Raw genomic sequence first — 21,113 nt, 5'->3', positions numbered from 1 at the left:
GTAGGTATGGAAGATAGGCTGTTACCCATGCAGCAAATCCCCCCTCTCCACGTCGCTGAAATGGTCCAATGGAAAGGCAGAGGAAAGGCAATACGGTTGGTTCCAGCGGCATCGCAGGAGTTGCCAGAACGTGACTGTGTTCAGCCATGAACTGCCTCAGGGTCTCCGGCTCCGGATTTTGCCTCAAGCAGTGAGGTTGACTCCTGAAGCCTTTTCCATATCTGAATGTAGCCACAAGGCAGTGGAGGTTTGGGATCAGAGTTTTCCTTCTCTCAGGTGAGGTGCCTTCCCAGGCTGACGAGTCCCATCTACCCGGTGGCTGTTTAGTCGCCTCTTACGACAAGTACAGCCAAACTGAGGGCCTATTCTTATCCGCAGCCCCCCTAAATATACTTCCAAGTGAGTATATTTAGGGATTCAGCCTTTTGACTCACGAAGCAAGGCTTTCTTAACAAAACCCAAGAAACTCGGTCAGTAATTTTCACCTGCCATTTCACTGCTTCTTCAAGAAGTACGGTGGCATCTCTTCTCCTGCAATTTCAGGTCAGAGTTCACTATTGACTAGTGCAAATTTCCCTCCCTAGCTCTATATGTTTTATATGTTTTCAGCAGATTACTGTTGTAGTAGAGCAGAACCGCAGGGCTGAACTGTGGTTTTTATAGACACCTATGCTTACTCACAGGAGTGTTATCAGAAACTTGAGACTGTGGGAATTTCACCAGCTTTTTTTCTTTATTTGCTAAGAAAGCAAATCACTAGTCCTCATGGTTCTGGAATAAAGTCTGGCTGCAGCCTTGGATAAGGGATTCAAGAGGGGACAGGGCAGGATTAGGTTTTGTGTTCAGGGATCAGCCTTTAGTGTGCCATATAATTACCAGTTGCTGTTTTTAGGGCCATACTGCCCCTGAAGTTTTAATGCATCATTAATCTTTGGTCAGTAGTAGCTGACAGAAGTGAGTTGGGAGCTCAGTCTTGATAATGATTGTGGGAAGGCTGTTTGAACCTTTTGCATTCACTTTTGCCCAATTCAGATTGTCTACTCCAGTGTATGTGGGTCAGGACCCACTAGGTGGGTCATGAACCAATTTCAGGGGGGTCCCCATTCATTTCAATATTTTATTTTTAATATATTAGACTTGATGCTCCCATGGTACCTGACTGCATTTGGGGAAATGTTACAGACCTGTACTTTTAACAAGCTACTCTGTATATTCTTTGAACAATGCTAGTAAACGGGACTTACTCCTGGGCACGTGTGGGTAGGATTGCAGCCTAGGATTGTAAAAATTTTTCCTGCTTGATGTCACTTCCGGTCATGACATCACTTCCGGTGGGTCCTGACAGATTCTCATTCTGAAAAGTGGGTCCCGGTACTAAATGTGTGAGAACCACTGATCTTCTCCATATTTGTCCCAGGGCTTAGTTTTTATTTACTTAATACTGTGTGCGTGTGTGTGTGTGTTCGTTCAGATGGGAGCCACAGCAGATGTAAACGCCTCTCTTCGTTCACACTGTACTCGCATGCCTCCACCCTGCAGTTGCTATTGTCTTTTGTATTGGCAACCTTCAGTCTCGAAAGACTATGGTATCGCGCTATTGACTATAGAAAAACAAAGCCCTTCAGATCTAACATGGCATTAAACCTTGTATGTAGTTTGGCCTTTGGTCTCCATAACTGTGCTCTCAACCACTCTAGCTGTCCCTCTTCCTTGAAAATCCAAATTCTTGGCAAATCTGAATCTTGGATACAGATTAAGTTATGCAATAAACAGAGAAATGCATATTTCATTTCAGCGCAGTTATCTTGCAGGCAGAAATGGAAATCTTATGGTGTTAATGCTTATGGTGTTTTGCTGCAAAGGACATTTTGCCCAGTAATAGCACAATCCTGCACATGACTATTCAGAAGTAAATGCCATTGAGTTTAATGGGGCATACAGTCAGATAGGTGTTTATTCGACTGCACCCTAAGGTTGCAATCCTATGCACATTTAACTGGAAGCAATTTCCATTGAACTCAATGGGGCTTGCTTCTGAGTGGAGTTCTATGTGTGGTGAGGTCCAAGGTTGGGGAGGCACTGGGCACATGAATCATGTCACTTCCAAACTTCTGGGTCATTGAGCTTCTGCATTATTTTGGCTAGTCTCTTCTCACAGGGTACCTGATACAAAAATGGGCCAGGGTTTTGTGTATTTGAAATGATGAATATTGCCCATCAACCAGTGGTACTTATGAGTTGTAATCCTGAGCCATTCCTCTGAAACTAGAAGAAAAAATGTTTCGAGTACTTTCGTATCTCCTTGTGTGCAGCAGGAAAAGGGAAGAGGTAGGAGGAAATGATTTCTTACTTTGCTTTGTATTTGCTTTTAACTGTAGGCAGTGGGGATTCTCTTTTCCTTTTTTTAAATCAGTAGATTCCTGGAAAAACTTACTACATGCTGGCATGCCCCACCTGCACAGATGCTGAAAAGGCTTTCTTCAGGATTCAGAAGGATATTTGAAGGAGTGGATAGTTGAGCTCTTCTGCATGGAACCGATGTTCTCATTGGGATCTGTCAAACACAGTCAAAAAGGTCCCAAGAGTAACCACTACTTTTAACAAAAATCCATTCCACGCTCACCAGGTTTATAGTTGAAAGTAGTAACTTGCCATGGTGTGCTTGCAAGCTGGTTATCTGGCTATATTGGTCTGCTAGGAGGTGCATCAGAAGATCAAATGCAGAGGTGGTGTGTCAGTAGGACAATATGAACTGCCTTATACCAAATCCTTTGTCAGTTTTTCCCACTGTTGTCTACTTTGCTCGGTGTTAAAGGTAGAGAAGGCTCTTCGCCAGCTTTGCTGCTGAGGATCCTTTTAATTGGAAATACCAAGCATCAGACCTGGGACCAGTGATGATGATGTGATTGCCAAACTCTGTGCTGCACACAGCTCAGCTTAGAAGTGCGCAGCTGCTTGGCAGTGCATCTTAGAGGGGACAGTGCCTGGAACCTCCTGCATGCAAAGCATGCACTCTTGATTTCTTCCCCAAATGTTCAGAGGTGCCAAGGCCACTCGATTTCCATCACAGGTCAAAGGAAGCCTATCTTCCAATTTCAAGCAGAGCCACACAGAAGGAGACAATTCAGATAACCATGCACTGTAGTGATACCAAGTTATCACTTGGCAAATGCCCAGATGTAGACTTAGCACTCGTATTGAGAAAAAGGATCCTGCATGAAGGCCCATTAATGTCTTCCCCATGCTAACTTTCTACATGCAGCCATCTTTAAAATATGGTTATGGTTCAACAAAAAATGTTCTCAGGTGATTTAGAAATGTCAAAAATTATTTCCTGCCTCCAAAGGGCTCTCAATTCAGGAAGACGCCAAGGAGATGCCAGCAAATAGCCACTGCTGGAATACCATCAGATATTGCTAATATCTTGCTAATAAGACCTTGCTAATAAAAATAATGAACACCACTTAAAACCTGCCTCTTTGCCCAGATAACAGATATCATAATATTGTTCTAATGACTCATCTTCTCTGACCTCCTTTGTCTGCAGGTTAAACCTGCTGAGGTCTTTTAGTCTCTAATAAAAGGAAATTCATCCTGTGTTACTGCATCTCCTTTTTACACCTAAATCTTACCCTGTGTGTCAACCAGTCTTCAACGTGAGCCATAATGCCAGCACGATAGACATAGAAAATAACTACTCCTGGAGCAGCATCAGACCACTGGTCCATTTAGGCCAGTTGTGGTCTACTTGTAATTGACAACAGATCTATAGCGTCTCAGGCAGAAAGATGAGATTGCACCTGGGACCTTCTGCATGCTAGAGATTGCACCTGGGACAATCTGTGTATGAAGTGTGTGCTCTACCACTGAGCTATGGCCCCTCCCTAATCATGTTCTGTTGACTCAGCTGGCATTTTTAAACAGCTAGTTTGGCACAGGGAAGCCATTTCTTCACTCAGTGCTGCTAAATGTGTGCAACTGAAACATTCCAGTTAATGCGCACTCTTAACATAATTGCAGATCTGAACATGGGAGCGTGTACATTTTTTTCACATTCTGATCCACTGATGAGGAAGCGAAGCTCCTATGTATGAAGGGCAGCTTGGCAAATTTAGTCATGCCATTTTATTTTTTTAATCAATTTGCTGCAATAAAATCAACCAATAAAAGTCTCCTTGTTTTCTGAATGATGTTATTTGTTTATCTGCCAGAGTGCCTAGCACTTCCTTGGGTCACAGACCAGTCTAAGACTAGTCATGTTTAATATTACAACTTTTATGCAAAAGTTGAAAAAAAACCCCAGTTCATTTCTACCGAAAGAAATAAAATCCCGAAATAGAATATGGAAAGGTACACATCATGTCTGGTGTCCCTTTCCCTTTTTGGTAAATGTGACTCAAATGAGTTGGTTTTTCTGCAGTCTAGTCTATATATACACTTTTGGGGGAGGCTTATTGTGAATTGTTCACCTTTATAATATGGGAAGTGAGATCTTTTTCAGGATTCCATTTCTAAAGAACTCATCCTTCCCATCTGTCTTTCTCTGTCGTTGGATGAAATGGGGTGCTTAGTCAAGGGTAGTGGCTTGGTCTCTGGCAATGATCTTTGTTTCTCAAGGTATGCCTATACTGACACCTTTACCGAGTGATCATGTCTAGACTTGACCTCAGTGCAAATACCTGTCCAAGACATTGCAGTCTTTGTGACTGACTGAGACTGCTACAGCTATCCCCTAACCCTGAGGTTCTCAAACTGGGGCATCACTACACCCCAGCCTGAGAACCTCAGTCTCTGGTCCCTTAAGGGGTGGGTGAAGGCAGCAACACGCTCCCCAGGATTGCACCGCTGCTGGGGACATGGGCTATTTTTAAGCTTACCTGTGTCCTTCCAGCTACCCTAGGATTTGCTAGCCTCCCTAGGGTTTGGGGAGCCCTGTGAAGCCCTCTGAAGGGCTACCCACAACTTGTAAAAAGGTTGTTTTTTTGTGCGTAAAAAAAAAAGCAATTGCAACCCACTTCTGGTTTCGCGATTGCAACTTGAAACTGGGTCACAACTGATTTTTTTACAAGTCACGGGGAGCCCTACAGAGGGCTCCGTGGGGCTCTCCACACCCCAGAGAAGCCAGCAGGGATGCAGGTAAGCTTGAGAACAGTCCCTGTGTCCCTGGCAGTGGTGCGATCCTGGGGATCGTGTTGCCGCCATTCCCTGCCCCTGAAAACACTTAGAGCGGTTCTTGAACTCTGGGAGAGTTTGAGAACTGCTGCTCTATCCAAGTGGTTCTGTGTGCATAGCAAAGCCCTGCCTCCAAACACTGAAAGGCCCTTCTATACATTCATCAGAATGAGCTGGGATCAAGCTGTCAGAAGTTCTGTACCACTTCAGAGTATAGATGGGCAGTGCTTCCCTATGTAAAAGCAAACAAAAAAAAACTCCCTGCAAATATAAAATTAATATGCCCAGCAGGGAGTAGGTTGGGCCAGCCATTGTCTCCTTGCTTTGCTAGTTTTCTCTTGCAGGGAGAGTGTATGTATGTGTGTGTGTTTGTGTGAGTGTGAGAGGGGAGTATTCAAAAATGGTACTTCCACCTATAATTTATTTCAAAGGATGTTATGCTTTTCTGCAGCTCAAAGTGGTGTAGAGCACAATAAAAACATAAATTTGTAAATAACTAAAAACAGTTATCTAAACTGCAGTACAATTACAGGTACTGTACTTTAAAACCAGCTAACAGCAATACCGTAGGAGTGGACTAATAACACAATAAACCTTAAAAGCAGCATTAATTTAAACACAAGCTTAGAAACCACAACTAAAAAGGGTCGCCTGACATTCTTGTGTATTACAGTTCGTTCTGTTACCTCATTCTGCTACAGATTTAGATCAGAGCTGGAAAATGAGCTAAGCTTTAGCTTCTTTCCGCCTTTTAGTCAGAGCTGGAGCTCTGTGACATGTGACAAAAACCATGCAAACACCTTTGGAGACTGCGTCTATGGGATGATTTCCACCCACAGTGGGTAGCAATGGCCATCATGGTCACCTGGTGCTCCCAGAGTCTCTGCTTCTGGAAGGTTAAGTGTTGGCATCAAAACTCAATGCCAGAATTATGTGATGGTTGGCTCTACATGTCATGGCTGTGATGGGAGGTAAGTAATAGCTCTAAATCCCCCTTTTCTTCATGAGCAGGTGGTCCATAGTGATCTCTGCATAATTTACACAAGTCCATGTTGGACTTGGTTCTGTAAGTTAGATTAAGGTGACTGGGAACATGAATTTTAACATACATCTGTGTTTTTCATTGGCTGGTTGGATCTGTGAGTTACATTTGAATGGGACTAGGTTTGTTATGATACTGTTGGCCTAGTCCACATTTATGAGCTGCAAATGAGCCAGCATGCAAAGAAGATGGTGGAAGGACATCCCAGTTGGTTGCTTGATGTGAATGTTTGAGGCCCACATCTTCCTTGTTCACTGACGAGTGAGTAGTGTCTCCACTGCTGCAGCATGTGTACCTCTGAAAGTCCCAAGCTGAGCATCTCCCTACGAATGTTTCCTCTAATTTTTCCTCCACTGTGTGGAATAGTTAAGGACCCGAGCAGTATATAACCACTGTAATTTTAAAATGGACAATGGCCTCTTCAGCCTTGAAGAGAGATGCCTGAGGGGGGGACATGATTGAGACATACAAAATTATGCATGGGAAGGATAAAGTGGATAGAGAGATGCTCTTTACACTCTCACACAACACCAGAACCAGGGGACATCCACTAAAATTGAGTGTTGGGAGAGTTAGGACAGACAAAAGAAAATATTTCTTTACTCAGCGTGTGGTTGGTCTGTGGAACTCCTTGTCGCAAGATGTGGTGACGGCATCTGGCCTGGATGCCTTTAAAAGGGGGTTGGACACGGTTCTGGAGGGAAAATCCATTATGGGTTACAAGCCATGATGTGTTTGTGTAACCTCCTGATTTTAGAAATGGGCTATGTCAGAATGCCAGATGCAAGGGAGGGCACCAGGATGCAGGTCTCTTGTTATCTGGTGTGCTCCCTGAGGCATTTGGTGGGCCGCTGTGAGATACAGGAAGCTAGATGGGCCTATGGCCTGATCCAGTGGGGGATCTCACTGATAAGGTGAAGGCAGGTTTTCAGCCAAAAATCATGGAATGTTCCATGACCCTCAGATAAGTCGGGGGCAAAACTTAGGGAAAGGTGCTTGTGAGGAGCTGCAGCTTGCCCTGGAGCCTGATTGAAAGGGGGGAAAGAATCTGAACCACGCCACTGTTTTTGAAGACATTAACAAGGTGCTTATAAAGTACTGTCTACCATTCCCCCCTTAAAGCAAGAGAATTGAACATTGCATTGAATTGCTAAGAGAAAAAAAAAGATTCAGTTTTGAAACTGCAGAAAAGCATTTGCACTTTTAAAAACTATCCAGAATAAATGCAGCACCAACATAAAGCAACATAAGCAGCTTGCACCCTGCTTCCCTTTGCTGCCAGACAACTTTTTATACAGTTCACTGTTGTTTTAAGAGGCACTTCTGAATTTGGAGTTAATGTCAGGCTCAGAAGATTCTACAATGAAGGTCCAAGAAATGTATATAGAGCTGTGTGTTTGTTAGAGTTGGCATCCTTCAGTCCCGGAAGACTATGGTGTCACGTTCTGAATGGTGGTTCTGGAACAGAGTGTCCTCTCCAGTGTGCGAAGCCTGGGTAAAGTAGGTATGGAGGATAGGCTGTTACCCATGCAGCAAATCCCCCCTCTCCACGTCGCTGAAATGGTCCAATGGAAAGGCAGAGGCCAATACGGTTGGTTCCAGCGGCGTCGCAGGAGTTGCCAGAACGTGACTGTGTTCAGCCATGAACTGCCTTGGGGACTTTTTGTGTGTTTGTAAGCTGTCTTTAATCACTCAAAATGTTCCTCAGACACTTCACAGACCCTCTGCAAGCACTTTTAAAGCTCCTCTGGGCTTCTTCTGGCTGCCGTGACATGCCTGAACAGCCCTGACCCAGAGTGACCCACAGATATGACAAGGAGGTAGACATTTCTCACCTTGTAGGCGAGTATCTATGGTAGTACTTCAAGCATACCATGTAATAGATTTTTCCAAGAAAATCCTTTTCATGTCAGACCCCTTACCCTCTCATAGGTCAATATGATTTAGCAACTCTAGAAGAATTTTGTTACCAGTGATTATTGCTGTTGTGACTTGGCACTGTGCCTATCTTATACATTTAACCTAGGGTTTCCCAAAGTGTGGGTTGTGAGCCCATGTGTGGTGGGTCACAAACTGGGCCTTCTTGCCCATGCCTGGAACTGTTTGGCTCCAAATCAGAGCCATTCTGGAACGGGGGCGGGGGGGTGCCAGCCCAGTGACACTGCTGTTTGGAATGATTTACTGAACTTCTGGGGGCTTCTTCTGGGTAGCGCTAGGCTGGCAACCCACTCTTTTTTGGCCTCCATGGTCTAGCAGCAGTATTGTAATATAGTGCACAATGTATTGCAGTTTGGAAGTGGAGCTGGAACTGGTTTGGATTTCCAGCCAAAAATCCATCATAGAGAACATGCAACAAAGTTAAATCTAGTTCATTCGCCCCTTCTCAATTCCCCATTCAGCCCAAATCCAAGGCTCAGTAGCAGGTAAAAGCCTTTTGGTCCATTGCTTTGCATGCAGACATGTTGAACTTTAAAATGTTCAAGAACACACACACAAGTGCATTTTTCACATGGGAAAAGGTTACATTTCGCCCAATTAGCAAACATATTGTATACAATATGCAAAATGGGTTGCCCAGATTTGTGGAACTGGAGTGTGGCAACCCTGACCTTAGCATTCTTCCTCCTCATTCTGCTGCATGATTGAAAACACGCCTAAGTTAGTGCAATGGGGATGGGAAATGAGGTGACTTTCATATGAGTAAAAGTGGAAGTGTTTAAAAAAAAAAAAAAAAAACTGACCAAAATATATGGTCCTTTTAGTCTTTCTGTTCTGCAAAATTTATCTAGTGCTATATGGGAGAGAGCAAGATGGATTCCAAGACACTGTGTCTCTTGGTTTCCTCTTTATTTACCACACTGAGGGAAAGCAGCCAGCAATGCATAGATGTTACATGTGGTCTCTTTCCAGAAGGTGGGGGAGATGGATTAATTCTTCTATGCAAAGATACCTCCTGCTGACTGTTGAAAGGGAGAACAAACAAAGAGAGAGACTTTCAACCATGGATGCTATTAGCTTAATGTTTCTGTTCTCTGATCTTCCTGCCCTGTTTGCTTTGTATGGCTTAATCAAGTTTGTTTTTTTTTTTAAATATGTGGACCAAATAATTGAAAACAAATTTAGCATGTCTCAGACCATCAAGTTCGCTTTTAGCTCGATGGCTGGCTATGCGGTAGACATGTCTGCTTTCAATTTTCAGTGATGTGAGAAATGTAGAATGGCTTGATTTGTAATTGTAAATGTTAATAATGAAAGAGATATTCCCTGGGCTCAGGCCTACATAGGAATTCTGGCTTCTTCATGCTTCATGTAACAAAACCAAGTCAAAACCCTGCTGTTGTTCTTTACTGATTTGTTGGGGGGGGGGGGGCTGCTCAGCTTTTTATATAAAAGAACCTAATGCCCTTTTATTTCTCCGAAACATCTGGTGAATACAGGATACAGAAATATTTCTGCAGAGAGAGAGAGATTACCATGAAAATTTTGAAAGCCCTTCTAATAAGTAGCTTGTTGTCGTCGTCCCCATCCCAATTGCTGGAGTCCTATGATATGTTGAAGGAAAGGCATTTTTGATGGATAAAGGCAATTTATCCACGGATTTGACATCCATGGATTTGACCCTCCTCAGGTTTTAAACTTGCAGATTGCCGCACCAAAGACCTCCTAGACGTGACCGAAACCTTGTTCAGTTTTTTCAGTGGAAGTCTCTGGAAAAAGACTCCAGGCGGTATTCTGAGTCATGGGGAGGCTGTATGTAGCCTCTCCGAGACTCAGAAAGGCTCCGGATGCAATGTGAGCAAAGCTCTGGTCACATTTGGCGCTCGTGGGCCCCAAAACTGCAAATTTCATTATCCACAGTTTTTGGTATCCTTGGGGGGGGGGTCTGGGAACGAATCCTCCCCCCCCCCCCCGGTGGATAGTGAGGTCCCTCCTGTATACTGGGAGTGCTTTTCTACATTATTGTCCATCTCTCTCTCTCTCTCTCTCTGTGAGGGAATATAAATATGAAATACATGCAGAAGCAATAGCCACCCCAGGGCAACATATTGTAGGGACAAACTGCATTTCAGGAGGGGAGGCAAACATCCCACATGTTAGATTTCTGCATGAAAGCTAATGGCATATTGTGTACGAATGCTTCCATCTTACCCATAAATAGAAATGAGCCCATGGGGACGATGACTGCTAATTAAGCAGATTGGTATATGCATCATATTTTAACACTCATGTATATATTGATTGGCAAGGAAAGCGCCCTACAGGTAGACCACAGCTGCAATACAAGGACATCTGCAAGAGGGATCTGAAGGCCTTAGGAGTGGACCTCAACAGGTGGGAAACCCTGGCCTCTGAGCGGCCCACTTGGAGGCAGGCTGTGCAGCATGGCCTTTCCCAGTTTGAAGAGACACTTGGCCAACAGTCTGAGGCAAAGAAGGAAGGCCCATAGACAGGGAGACAGACCAGGGACACACTACACTTGCTCCCAGTGTGGAAGGGATTGTCACTTCCGAATCGGCCTTTTCAGCCACACTAGACGCTGTGCCAGAACCACCATTCAGAGCGCGATACCATAGTCTTCCGGGGCTGAAGGTTGCCAACAACAAGATGGAAAATAATAAAGAAAAGCACTTTGACTGAGCTACATCTCCTGTCCACTCCAAATTGTGCTTTTTCTCTAAGTGTCCAGAGAACTCCGTATGTTCAAGCCTTGCGAGCAAGGGAACTGTGCATGCACCTGGCTGCACCTAACCAAGCTCATGGAAGGTCCCTGATTTAAATTAAAGTCTAGGCAGCCTTTGTAAGGGTTTCTCATTGACTGTAGGTGCAGCTAGGGCAGGGCTGCCACCAGTAACATAAGCTGGTGGTGGGCTGTCAAAGCACTGTATAGAAAGGACTTTGCCTACTAGCTCCGTTGTGCCTGGGAGCTTTCCAGCCAATCTTGAAGCTTAGGAGCTTCTTGGAGCTGTGCCGTGTGCACGAGTTCAGTGACTGCACTGCCTTCAGGGAGCTTTTGCACTTTGCTCCAGGTTGAAAAATAAATGACATGGGTGAGGGGAGGCAGCCAGAATCACGCTAAAATCCAGGGCTACTTTTCAACAATAACAAAAAAGAGAACCTCTTTTTTAAAAAGTGGTCTTTCAGCTCTGCTAATTTTACAAGCCAAAATAATATGCCTGTTCCCAACAGGAAACCTTCTTTTTTACACAATAGCAGTAGATTTTGTAGTGTTTTGTTGTGTTTGCAAATGTCATCTGGCACATTTGGTTGGCATGTTTGGATTGCTATCCATTTGTCATTCACATGGGTGCATTGTGTGTGGTGGATTAGTTTTTTTTTTGTCCTGCTGCTTTCCTTGTGGTTCTTGAAAAATGTTTTGAGCCCTTTTGGATCCACATAGAAAGGCAGCATGGAATTTATTCGGAAGAAAAATAAAATGCGACCCTCGCCTTCTCTCGGGTAGATTGCATACTTCTAACGCAGGGTGTCCAAAGTTTTTGGCAGGAGGGCCACATCGTCTCTCTGACACTGTGTCAGGGGCCGGGGAAGAAAATAATTAATTAATTTACATTTAAAATTTGAGTAAATTTACATAAGTTTACATAAATAAATATATTAAAGATGAACTTATATGAATGAATGAAGGTCTTGCAATAGCTCAAGGCCTATAAAAGGCCTTGCACAAAGCAAGGCTGGCCTTTCTTTTGCTGCTGCTGCTGCATCACAGATGTGAAACAACAAGCAGTGGAGGGATCCCTCATCCCACAGCTCATGCAAGAGGTCAAACAGTCACCCTCACACTGAGAGTGGTTGCATCGGGCCAGTGTGGGCTCCAACAAATCTTCGGAGGGCCAGAGGCTCATTGGAGACTGGGGACTCCCTGAGGGCTGCATTGAGAGGCCTCGAGGGCCGCAAGTGGCCCCTGGGCCGGGGTTTGGGCACCCCTGTAACACGTCCGTACAACCATGAGATAGTTAGCTGGCTACCATAGGCTGCAATCCTAACCATACGTTCCTGAGAGTAGGTCCCATTGAACACAATAGGACTTACTTCTGAGTAGCCCTGGTTAGGATTGTGCCCATACTGGAGTTTTGGAGGACCAGAACTTGAGTGTCATGCCACATAGTGACGCATGCTTCCTCTCCCCCTGCTTCTGTGTCTTGTGTCAAGGGGAGGAGGGGAACGTGAGCATATCCTGTCTTTCCTTAATGGTGGCTCTATATAATGCCAAGCTGTAGGATATTCATGTGAAGTAGCTGTTCGCCTAGGCCTTTTTTTTGCCCGCCATGACATCATAGCTCGGCATGTAAAAGTTTTCTGGGTGGTATGGGGCGGGTGTTTACAGATTTGCTAGAATGTGTTAAGTGTCATACAAACACCTTGTATGGAGAAGCCCTTGTGAGCTTGGATTCTTGAAAAAAATTTTTTTTTATATTTTTTTATTATTGCTTGAGCTCAGAATAAAGGCAGTTGAAGCATGGTAGCAGCATGGCTTGTACATCATGGGGTGGTGACCACAGCGCAAACCAATTGTGTCCTGTCTCTAGCCAGGTGCTTGACAACCGCCTTGATTTGGCACTCTTGGGTTGGCAGCAAAAAAGGGAGGTTTATTGGATTTCTGTTGGGCTGCTATATGTTGCTGAGATGGAGGGGAAACTGCTTTTGGCTTGGTGATCAGCTTGGCTGATAAGAGCTGCCCGGGGTGGACTGGCTGAGTGGACAGGGAGGGTGGTCAACTCTTCCTTGATGGAGGGGACGTTACCACGTGCTTTGAAACAGGCGGTGGTTCGCTCCCTCCTGAAGAGGCCCTCGCTGGATTCCACTGTATTAGACAACTACCGGCCAGTCTCCAACATCCCGTTTCTGGGCAAGGTAATTGAGCGGGTGGTGGCGTCTCAACTCCAGAGGGATTATCCAAGTGGATTATCTGGATCCTTTTCAATCTGGTTTCAGGCCAGGCTTTGGGATGGAAACTGCTCTGGTCGCCTTGGTGAATGACCTACGCCGGGGACTGGACAGGGGGAGTGCGTCCCTGTTGGTCCTGCTGGACCTCTCAGCAACTTTCAATACCATCGACCATGGTATCCTTCTGGGCCAATTGGCCGAGCTGGGAGTTGGAGGCACTGTTTTGTGGTGGTTCCGCTCCTATTTGGAGGATCAGTCCCAGATGGTGGTGCTGAGGGATGCCTGTTCGACACCCTGGCCCTTGAGGTGCGGAGTGCCACAGGGTTCAGTTCTGTCCCCCATTCTATTTAACATCTATATGAAACCACTGGGAGAGGTCATCCGGGGGTTTGGAGTGGGGTGCCATCAATATGCTGATGACACCCAGCTGTATCTTTCCTTTCCTCCAGACTCCAGGGTGGCGGTTGAGGTCCTGGAGCGCTGTCTGAAGGTGGTGAGGATCAGGACGGGGGCTAACAAGCTGAAATTAAATCCGGATAAGACAGAGGCTCTCCTGGTTTGGAAATCCTAGATGCAGGTGCTGGAGTATCAGCCTGCACTGAATGGGGTTGCACTCCCTCTGAAGGAGCAGTTCCGCAGCTTGGGGGTCCACCTGGACTCGCAGCTGCTCCTGGATTTCCAGGTGGCAGCTGTGGCTAGGGGGGCCTTTGCTCAGCTTTGGCTGGTGCGCCAGCTGCGGCGGTACTTGGATCGTGCAGACCTGGCCACGGTGGTCCATGCCACGGTGACATCGAAGCTAGATTATTGTAACGCATTCTATGTGGGGCTGCCCTTGAAGACGGTTCGGAAACTGCAACTAGTGCAGAATGCAGCGGCCTGCATGGTTACTGGAGGTAGGCGGTTTGATGCAGTCAGTCCGCTTCTCCAGCGGCTGCACTGGCTGCCCATTCGTTTCCGGGCCCAATTCAAGGTGCTGGTTTTAATCTTTAAAGCCCTAAACTGCTCTGGCCCAGGGTATCTTAGAGATCGCCTACTCCCGTACAATCCGACTCATCCTCTTAGGTTAACAGAGAAGGCCTTTTTACAAGTGCCGCCGCCTAGGGAGGTACGTGGGGTGGCAGCAAGAAATGGGGCCTTCTCAGTAGTTGCACCAACACTATGGAATTCCCTTCCCCATGACTTAAGAACTGCTCCCTCTCTTGAAACTTTTCAGCGAGGCCTGAAGACCCTTCTGTTTAGATAAGCCTTCTGAGTTCCTGGCCTTTTAAACATCTTTTTAAACATCTTTAACATCTTTTAATATCTTTTTTAACATCTGGTTACAGGCCTGATCCTTTTCTAATGTGCTGCACTATGCTCTTTTACTTGGTTATTTTTTTTTTTCTTATCTGACTACTGTTTTTATGATATGTTTTTATCTGTTTTTAAATTATGTTTTTTAATTTGATTTAACCTTGTTTGTAAGCCGCCTTGAGTCCCTTTGGGGAGAAAGGTGAGTCCCTTCGGGGAGAAAGGTGGGGTAAAAATAAAGTTAATAATAATAATAATAATTGGTGGATCACAAGCAGTGCAGGCCAAATGCTTTTCAATGGTAATCCTTTCCCCTCCTATAACTCTAATAGTTTTATATAGTTTTATAATAGTTTAATAGTAGTATATATATACTCCTATAACTCTAATAGTCCTTCTGCTGTTGCCCTGCCAAGCAGAAACTCCATGTGCATGTATGAACTGGACTTTAGGAAGCATAATTTTGTAGACCAGACTACTGTAATTTGTGAAACATATTGCATTTCTTTTTATCCTCCTCTTTTCTTGGATTTGGTGTAACCATGCCTAGCCATTATTTGTTCTGCTGTAACATCATGTCCAGCCTATTCAGAAGAAGGAAATACTTTGTGAGTTGGTTTTCTAAACTGCCAAAGTTTTTGGGTAAACTTTCAGTTTGTTCCTCACCTACTGAAATCAAGCCTTTAGATTTAGCTTTGAAACTCACTCTTGAATTATACAAAGAAGATCTTGAATATCCTCATTTAATGATGGTGGTTTTGTTTTTATTTGCCAAGGGAGGAACAGCCGTTAGATGCAGAATGCCCATATACAGTACTTGTGAGAGCTCAGAGAATATTTTCCAAATATTCAATTCTTTACATCAGGCATTCTCAACAGAAGGCATAGGGCTCCCTGGGGAGCCCTGGCACATTTGAGTAGTGTTCAATAATGTTTGTGTTGTATCTTTAATGGGGGGCCCTGGAACCTGAGAATGGCTGCCCTGGATGAAAACCCAGAGTAGTTGTCTTTTTCACAAGAGCTATTTCAGGCATCTCTCATCTAGGAATTCTCTTTTCAAAATGATGGAACACTGCGGATTCATTAAATCTGAGTACAACTACGTATGAATTTTTTTTGGTTTTAACACTCATGTGTTGCCTGTGTCATTTTGGAAGAGACATTCTCTTTCCCAGGACAGGGGATGTGTCTTTTGATCATGATACAGTTTTTATACGTACTTATACAGTACACTTTTTATAAATACTTACACTTAAAAAATACTGCTTTGAATGCCCTCTGAGGAGATAAAGTAGGGTAGAAATTTATTAAATAAATTTTAAAAATGTGCCATTTAGTTAATGGAGACCTTTTTATTTAATAATTAAAATGGATGAATGGAACCAATTAACTCATTATATTTTGCTGTTCTGCTTTTTGTTTTTTTAATTAAACCAGGGCTGTCCAGACCCTGTCCAGACAACAGGGCTATCCGGCACTCTGCCTTTTCCTTCCCCCACATGAATGGCACTTACTGTTCTTGCTGGGGAGCTGTCCTTCCCGTCTGCCGATCTCCCCCATACTTATCTCCTGTCTGCCGCTTCTGGTTCTGTTGCCCCAGCAACCACTGTGCCCAGATTTCTGGGCAGGTACAGCAGACTGGAGTTCATTTTGGGGGAGATCAGTGGTAGGGAAGGATGGCTTCCCTGTGGGATAACAAGCGCCAGTTGCACCGGGGACGCTTTTCCCCGTTTGAAGACTACAGAATTAAACAAAGGCATGCAGCACAAATCCACTCACTTCCATGTATGTATGCAAGGGCCCTTGGCATCTGCACACTCTTGCATGCAGGTGTCATTTGTTCTGACTGGGCAGTACCTCTTATTTGAATAGTTAAAAACATAGCAGAACAAGTTTATTGATTTTGGAATGCCTGCCAGGATGATTTACAGGGGAAAATTTGAGAGATTGTCTCGTCCTTGGGTCATCAGTGTGGCATGATTTGATGATCCTGCACATTCATGCACATTCCAGAGAAATGAATTTCTCTTAGTGCCTGATAGCAGCCATAAGACCGATAATAAATGCTTTCTAAAAATTATCTGTTTAGTGTTCTTTTGCCCCAATTCCAAAAAACAGGATGAGTGTACAACCCTGTGAAGAAAATTAAGAAAAGCAGGAGGGCTAAACTAAACCTGACTTACTGTTTTGTATGGCAAAACAGACATACGGCTCTGTTTTGTTCCCCCTGCTGGGAATGGCTCCGAAGGGAGGGGCCGCTTGCCCGCCTCGCTGAGGCTCCCTGCCAGCCTGAGTGCTCCGCCCTCCTCCTGTTACGCCACCGGTAGCACCTTCCCTCACTGAAATTCCAGTTGGATCCCCCATTTACAGGAGAAAAGGCAAGAATGTTGGAACCAATTATGGATCTCCAAAGCAAAATGCCATTTACGGTATTAAACAGATGAACACATTTGGTCCTTGTTGTGTATATGCAACATTGGGCTGAAATGGCTTAAGCTGGCATCTCTTTCTAGCAGTGTTGTATATAATGGAAATATGCCTGGAAAAGAATTGGGGGGTTTAGAGGGGAGTAATGGTAGTAATAATTACTGTTCTTTTGCTACAATGAAGTAATGAGAATCAGTTCAGCGTTCTGATGCTGGGTTTACTCAATCCTTGCAAGGATGACCACAAGAGTTAATGGCCACAAATTTTATACAAAGCTTCCTGTTCAGTCGTCTCGAGGCAATTTTTGCTTGTCACAGGAGACCAAATGGTTGCCTATTTATAAGCCTGGTTTTTCTCTGTATGGTGTTGCTTGTATTTTAATTTCTCTGTGGTATTTGTAGCTGAGATGAGGATGTAACAGATTTGGTCTCTTGCCAGCTTCACGGTTACATGGATAACAAACCCCTGGGCCTTCAGATCTTCATTGGAACAGCAGATGAGCGGATTCTTAAGCCTCACGCTTTCTACCAAGTCCATCGCATTACGGGGAAAACCGTCACCACTACCAGCTATGAGAAAATCGTTGGCAACACGAAAGTGCTGGAAATCCCCTTAGAGCCAAAAAACAACATGAAAGCAATGTAAGGGTGCTATTATCTCAAGTGTCTTGTTACAAGATACTAACAGAGAAAAACTAGATCCTTAACATTCATGTGGAAGACATTTGTGTTCAATTTGAGTAGAAAACACTCAGATGTGAAGGACTTACACTAAGGCTCAGTTTTCACTTTACTTGCCATGATCAAGTCACCACCTAGTGAACATTTCTTCTCAGTGTACCTTGTGTAATATTATTATGAAAGCTTTTATTTAGTACTTTTCTTATCCCACCTTTTCTAAGGCATTAAGGGCAGCTGACATGGCTCTTCCCCTTCCATTTTATCTTATAACAACCCTGTAAGGTAAGTTAGACTGAGAGAGTTACAGGTACATCATCATCCATTGAATTTAATGGCAGGGTTTGGATATGAACCCCAGTCCATTGTGCCCTATGTGCTACATTGGTTCTTCACTTTGAATTGAGCCTGGAAATAAACTAAAAACCAACACTTCTTACATCTGAGATGCACTCTTTTCTTAGTGTTAAATGAGACACATCGTTCATACAGCTCTGAAGGTTTATTTGAGAGAATAAAGAATTATTTGCCCCAAAGGAGCTTACCCCTTAGGTGTCTGCAGTTGCAGATCTGGACACATTTCTGAATTCAAAGGATGTGATCAGGCACTCAGGTCTGAGGGTAAAACTCTTGATAACAGCCAATGACAATATCACCTGACTTCCCAGGCTAGGGAGAGAGTGGTTGTGTGGATGAGTTGCCAACAGGAGTTGCCTATATGCCCTGTCCTTCTGCCACAGGGCATAAGGAAGCTCTTGAAGGTGGCAAAGAGGCAGGCAGATGGCAGGTAGGACCAGGTTAGAACTGCAGGACCTTGGCTAGTTCCAAGCAGACAACTTGCTTGCTCATGGAGATAGGGAGGCCCCCTCATGGTAAGGCAATGTTTGTTCCCTTACCTCGGAGTTGAATTGCCCTTACCTCAGTGCTGGAAAGTTGGTCAGGATTGCGCCCTTTGCACCCAAACATTGCCTTACTGTGAGGGGGCCTTCCTATCTCCATGACTGTCCCCTCAACTGCAGGATGCAGCACATGCCTCACTGGCACAGCTATGCCAGTGTTGGAAAGTTGGGGCATTTGGTGGGCCGCTGTGAGATACAGGAAGCTGGACTAGATGGGCCTATGGCCTGATCCAGTGGAGCCGTTCTTATGTTCTTATGAATGGTGTTTGAAATTCAGTGGAGCCTTTATGCCAATAAAAGATGGATTGGAGCTCTTACGTACTTCCCAGGGTCTGACTATGCCTGCCTGACTCCACTCCCTCTCAGAGGAGTGACTTAGGGCCCAGTCCTATCCAACTTAACAGCACCAGTGTAGCCATACCAACAGGGTTTGCACTGCATCTTGCAGTGGGGGATGGGGGCAGTCATGGAGGCCTCGTCAAGGTAAGGGAATATTTGTTCCTTCACCTTGGGGCTGCATTGCGGCTGCATTGGTGCTGGAAAGTTGGATAGGATTGGGCTTTTACAGTGGTAGGCCTCTGAAGTCTAGTTCTCCTCTGCTACTCTAAAAAAAAATCCTGCAGTGGCAAGCAGTCATTAAGAAATGCGATGAGCCCTGTTTGTCTCAAGGGAATCAAGCTCAGGGGGATTGCTGCTAACGATCCTGGTTCAGGGGTCTCTGGTTCACGGGGCTCTTTGCTGGCATGCTCAGGGTCCATGTTGAGCTTTGGGTCCAGCATCTCAACAGCTGGTGCTGCAGACATTTCTGGCCAGTTTAGCTATTCCTCTGTGTCAGAGTCTAGGCTGCTTCCTAAAGCTATGTTCATGAACCTGCAGTTTTATTTATTTATATTATTTTTACTGTTTTTATTTCTATCCTGTCTTTCACTAACTAGTCCCAAGGCAGTTAGTTCCCTCCTTGGAGCACAAGCGCAAGGTGGTGCAAGAAACAGGAAGTTCTTAGCTAACTCATAGGCCCCTGATTCAAGCCTGGCAGTACCTGATGGAGGCAAGCTCAGAGTGGATATTCTTGCAGATATGAAAGGTTGACTTCCTTTGAGGGTGTGGAAATTCTTCTGCATTGCTGCCTGAGATGTGATGGAACGTTGTTATCATAACAGATGCAGTGGAGCTGTGGAATTGTCTGCTCCTCGTGAAGAATGGTTAGAAGGCAGGGAATTCAGACCAGCAAATCATGTGTAGTTGCAACCAGGGGTGGATTTAAGGGAAGGCCATGAGCGCCTGGACCCCCTCAAACTGACACCACAGGCACCTACCAGGACAGGAATCGGCCCAAGCACAGCCAGGGGCCAAGATTTACCTGCCTGGAAGAGGCAGAGTGGGAGCCTAAGTCTACCCAGCTGGTAGATCTGGGCTCCAAGTCCAGATGGGAGCCCAGGTTTACCCACCTAGCAAACATCAGCCACAGAGGCCAGAAGTTCAACCTAGAGCCCTGGTCTACCCGCCTGGTTGACCTGGGCTCTGGATTTGGTCGTGCAACTCCTTGGTAGTTGGTAGTGCTCCCCCCCCCCCCACAACACAAACCCTGTTTGCAGCAGGCATCTTCCTCTGTGGATGGGTGCTAGTTGTGCAAAGGAAAATTATTTTATTTTTCATGATGCACTAGCTGTTGTCTCATGATTCACATTTTACGTTAGAAGGTATTGAGTGAGATTCAGTCTTTCATTAAGGAAGCAGGTGAAAGTAATCTTTGAATTCCTAGTCAAAATCAATCTGGCAAGCCTCCCCTCTCCTATTAACTCTAGCTTTTCTACCTTACAAGTGCTCTTGGGAGTGGGACACGCCTCAGACAAGGTGATAATATTTCTGAATTGCCCCCCTGCAAAAAAGTCATGCATTTAGTAAACCATGAAATCAAGGCAAGCTTATGCTAAACCAGTGTGTTCACTGACTACATGCAATGAGATTTTTGGCATGGGTAAGCATTCTAAAAGATGATCCTACAACTCCCCCCACCCACCCTGAAATGCCACAGGCCACAATTCTGCCTGTCTATTTACTACCTCTAATCTGTGTGATGTGTACATTGGGTCTAAGGCCCTTAAAGCCATAGGTAGAGACTGAAGTTTCTGTTCTCTTTTTCAGCATTGACTGTGCAGGAATTCTCAAGCTGAGAAATGCAGACATTGAACTACGGAAAGGAGAGACGGATATTGGCCGGAAGAATACCCGGGTCCGGCTGGTGTTCCGTGTGCATATCCCTGAATCCAGTGGCAGGGTTGTGTCACTGCAAGTGGCGTCCAATCCCATTGAATGCTGTGAGTCACTTTATAATATTTCATTGCGTTCAAGTTTTGTTGTTAAGAACTATAGATCTATAGGGCTGAACCCTGAAAGCAGCTAGCCAACTGCTTGCGGTGGTGTAGCTGGAGGGGGGCGGAGCACTCAGGCTGGCAGGGAAACTCATAAGGCCTTATGGCTCTGTTTTGCTCCCCCCGCCGGGAATGGCTCCGAAGGGAGGGGCCGCTTGCCCGCCCCGCTGAGTCTTCCTGCCAGCCTGAGTGCTCCGCCCCCTCCAGCTACGCCACTGACTGCTTGCCCAATTTCCTCCCTGCAATAAGGGAGCAGAGGTGGTCACGAGCAGAGGTTAAAGATTACTCTCTTTTCTGTTTGCCTGAAGTTGGTTAGAATTCAAACCAACAG

The 21,113-nt window shown here is 45.1% G+C and overlaps 1 protein-coding gene across 1 annotated transcript in view; it reads left to right on the top strand.

Annotated features, from left to right (window-relative positions):
- Positions 1-21,113, top strand: part of NFATC2 (nuclear factor of activated T cells 2) — a 139,427-nt gene that overhangs the window by 28,328 nt on the left and 89,986 nt on the right. Inside the window, exons 4-5 of the mRNA XM_066624149.1 lie at positions 17,273-17,475; positions 20,556-20,728. Of these exons, the coding sequence (XP_066480246.1) occupies positions 17,273-17,475; positions 20,556-20,728 (376 nt within the window). The remainder of the gene's footprint in view (positions 1-17,272; positions 17,476-20,555; positions 20,729-21,113) is intronic.

This window comes from Tiliqua scincoides, chromosome 4, assembly GCF_035046505.1.
Source record: "Tiliqua scincoides isolate rTilSci1 chromosome 4, rTilSci1.hap2, whole genome shotgun sequence".
Taxonomy (NCBI): Eukaryota; Metazoa; Chordata; class Lepidosauria; order Squamata; family Scincidae; genus Tiliqua; species Tiliqua scincoides.
Note: the sequence above shows the minus strand (reverse complement) of the source record. Positions and strands in the feature narration are given on the sequence as shown.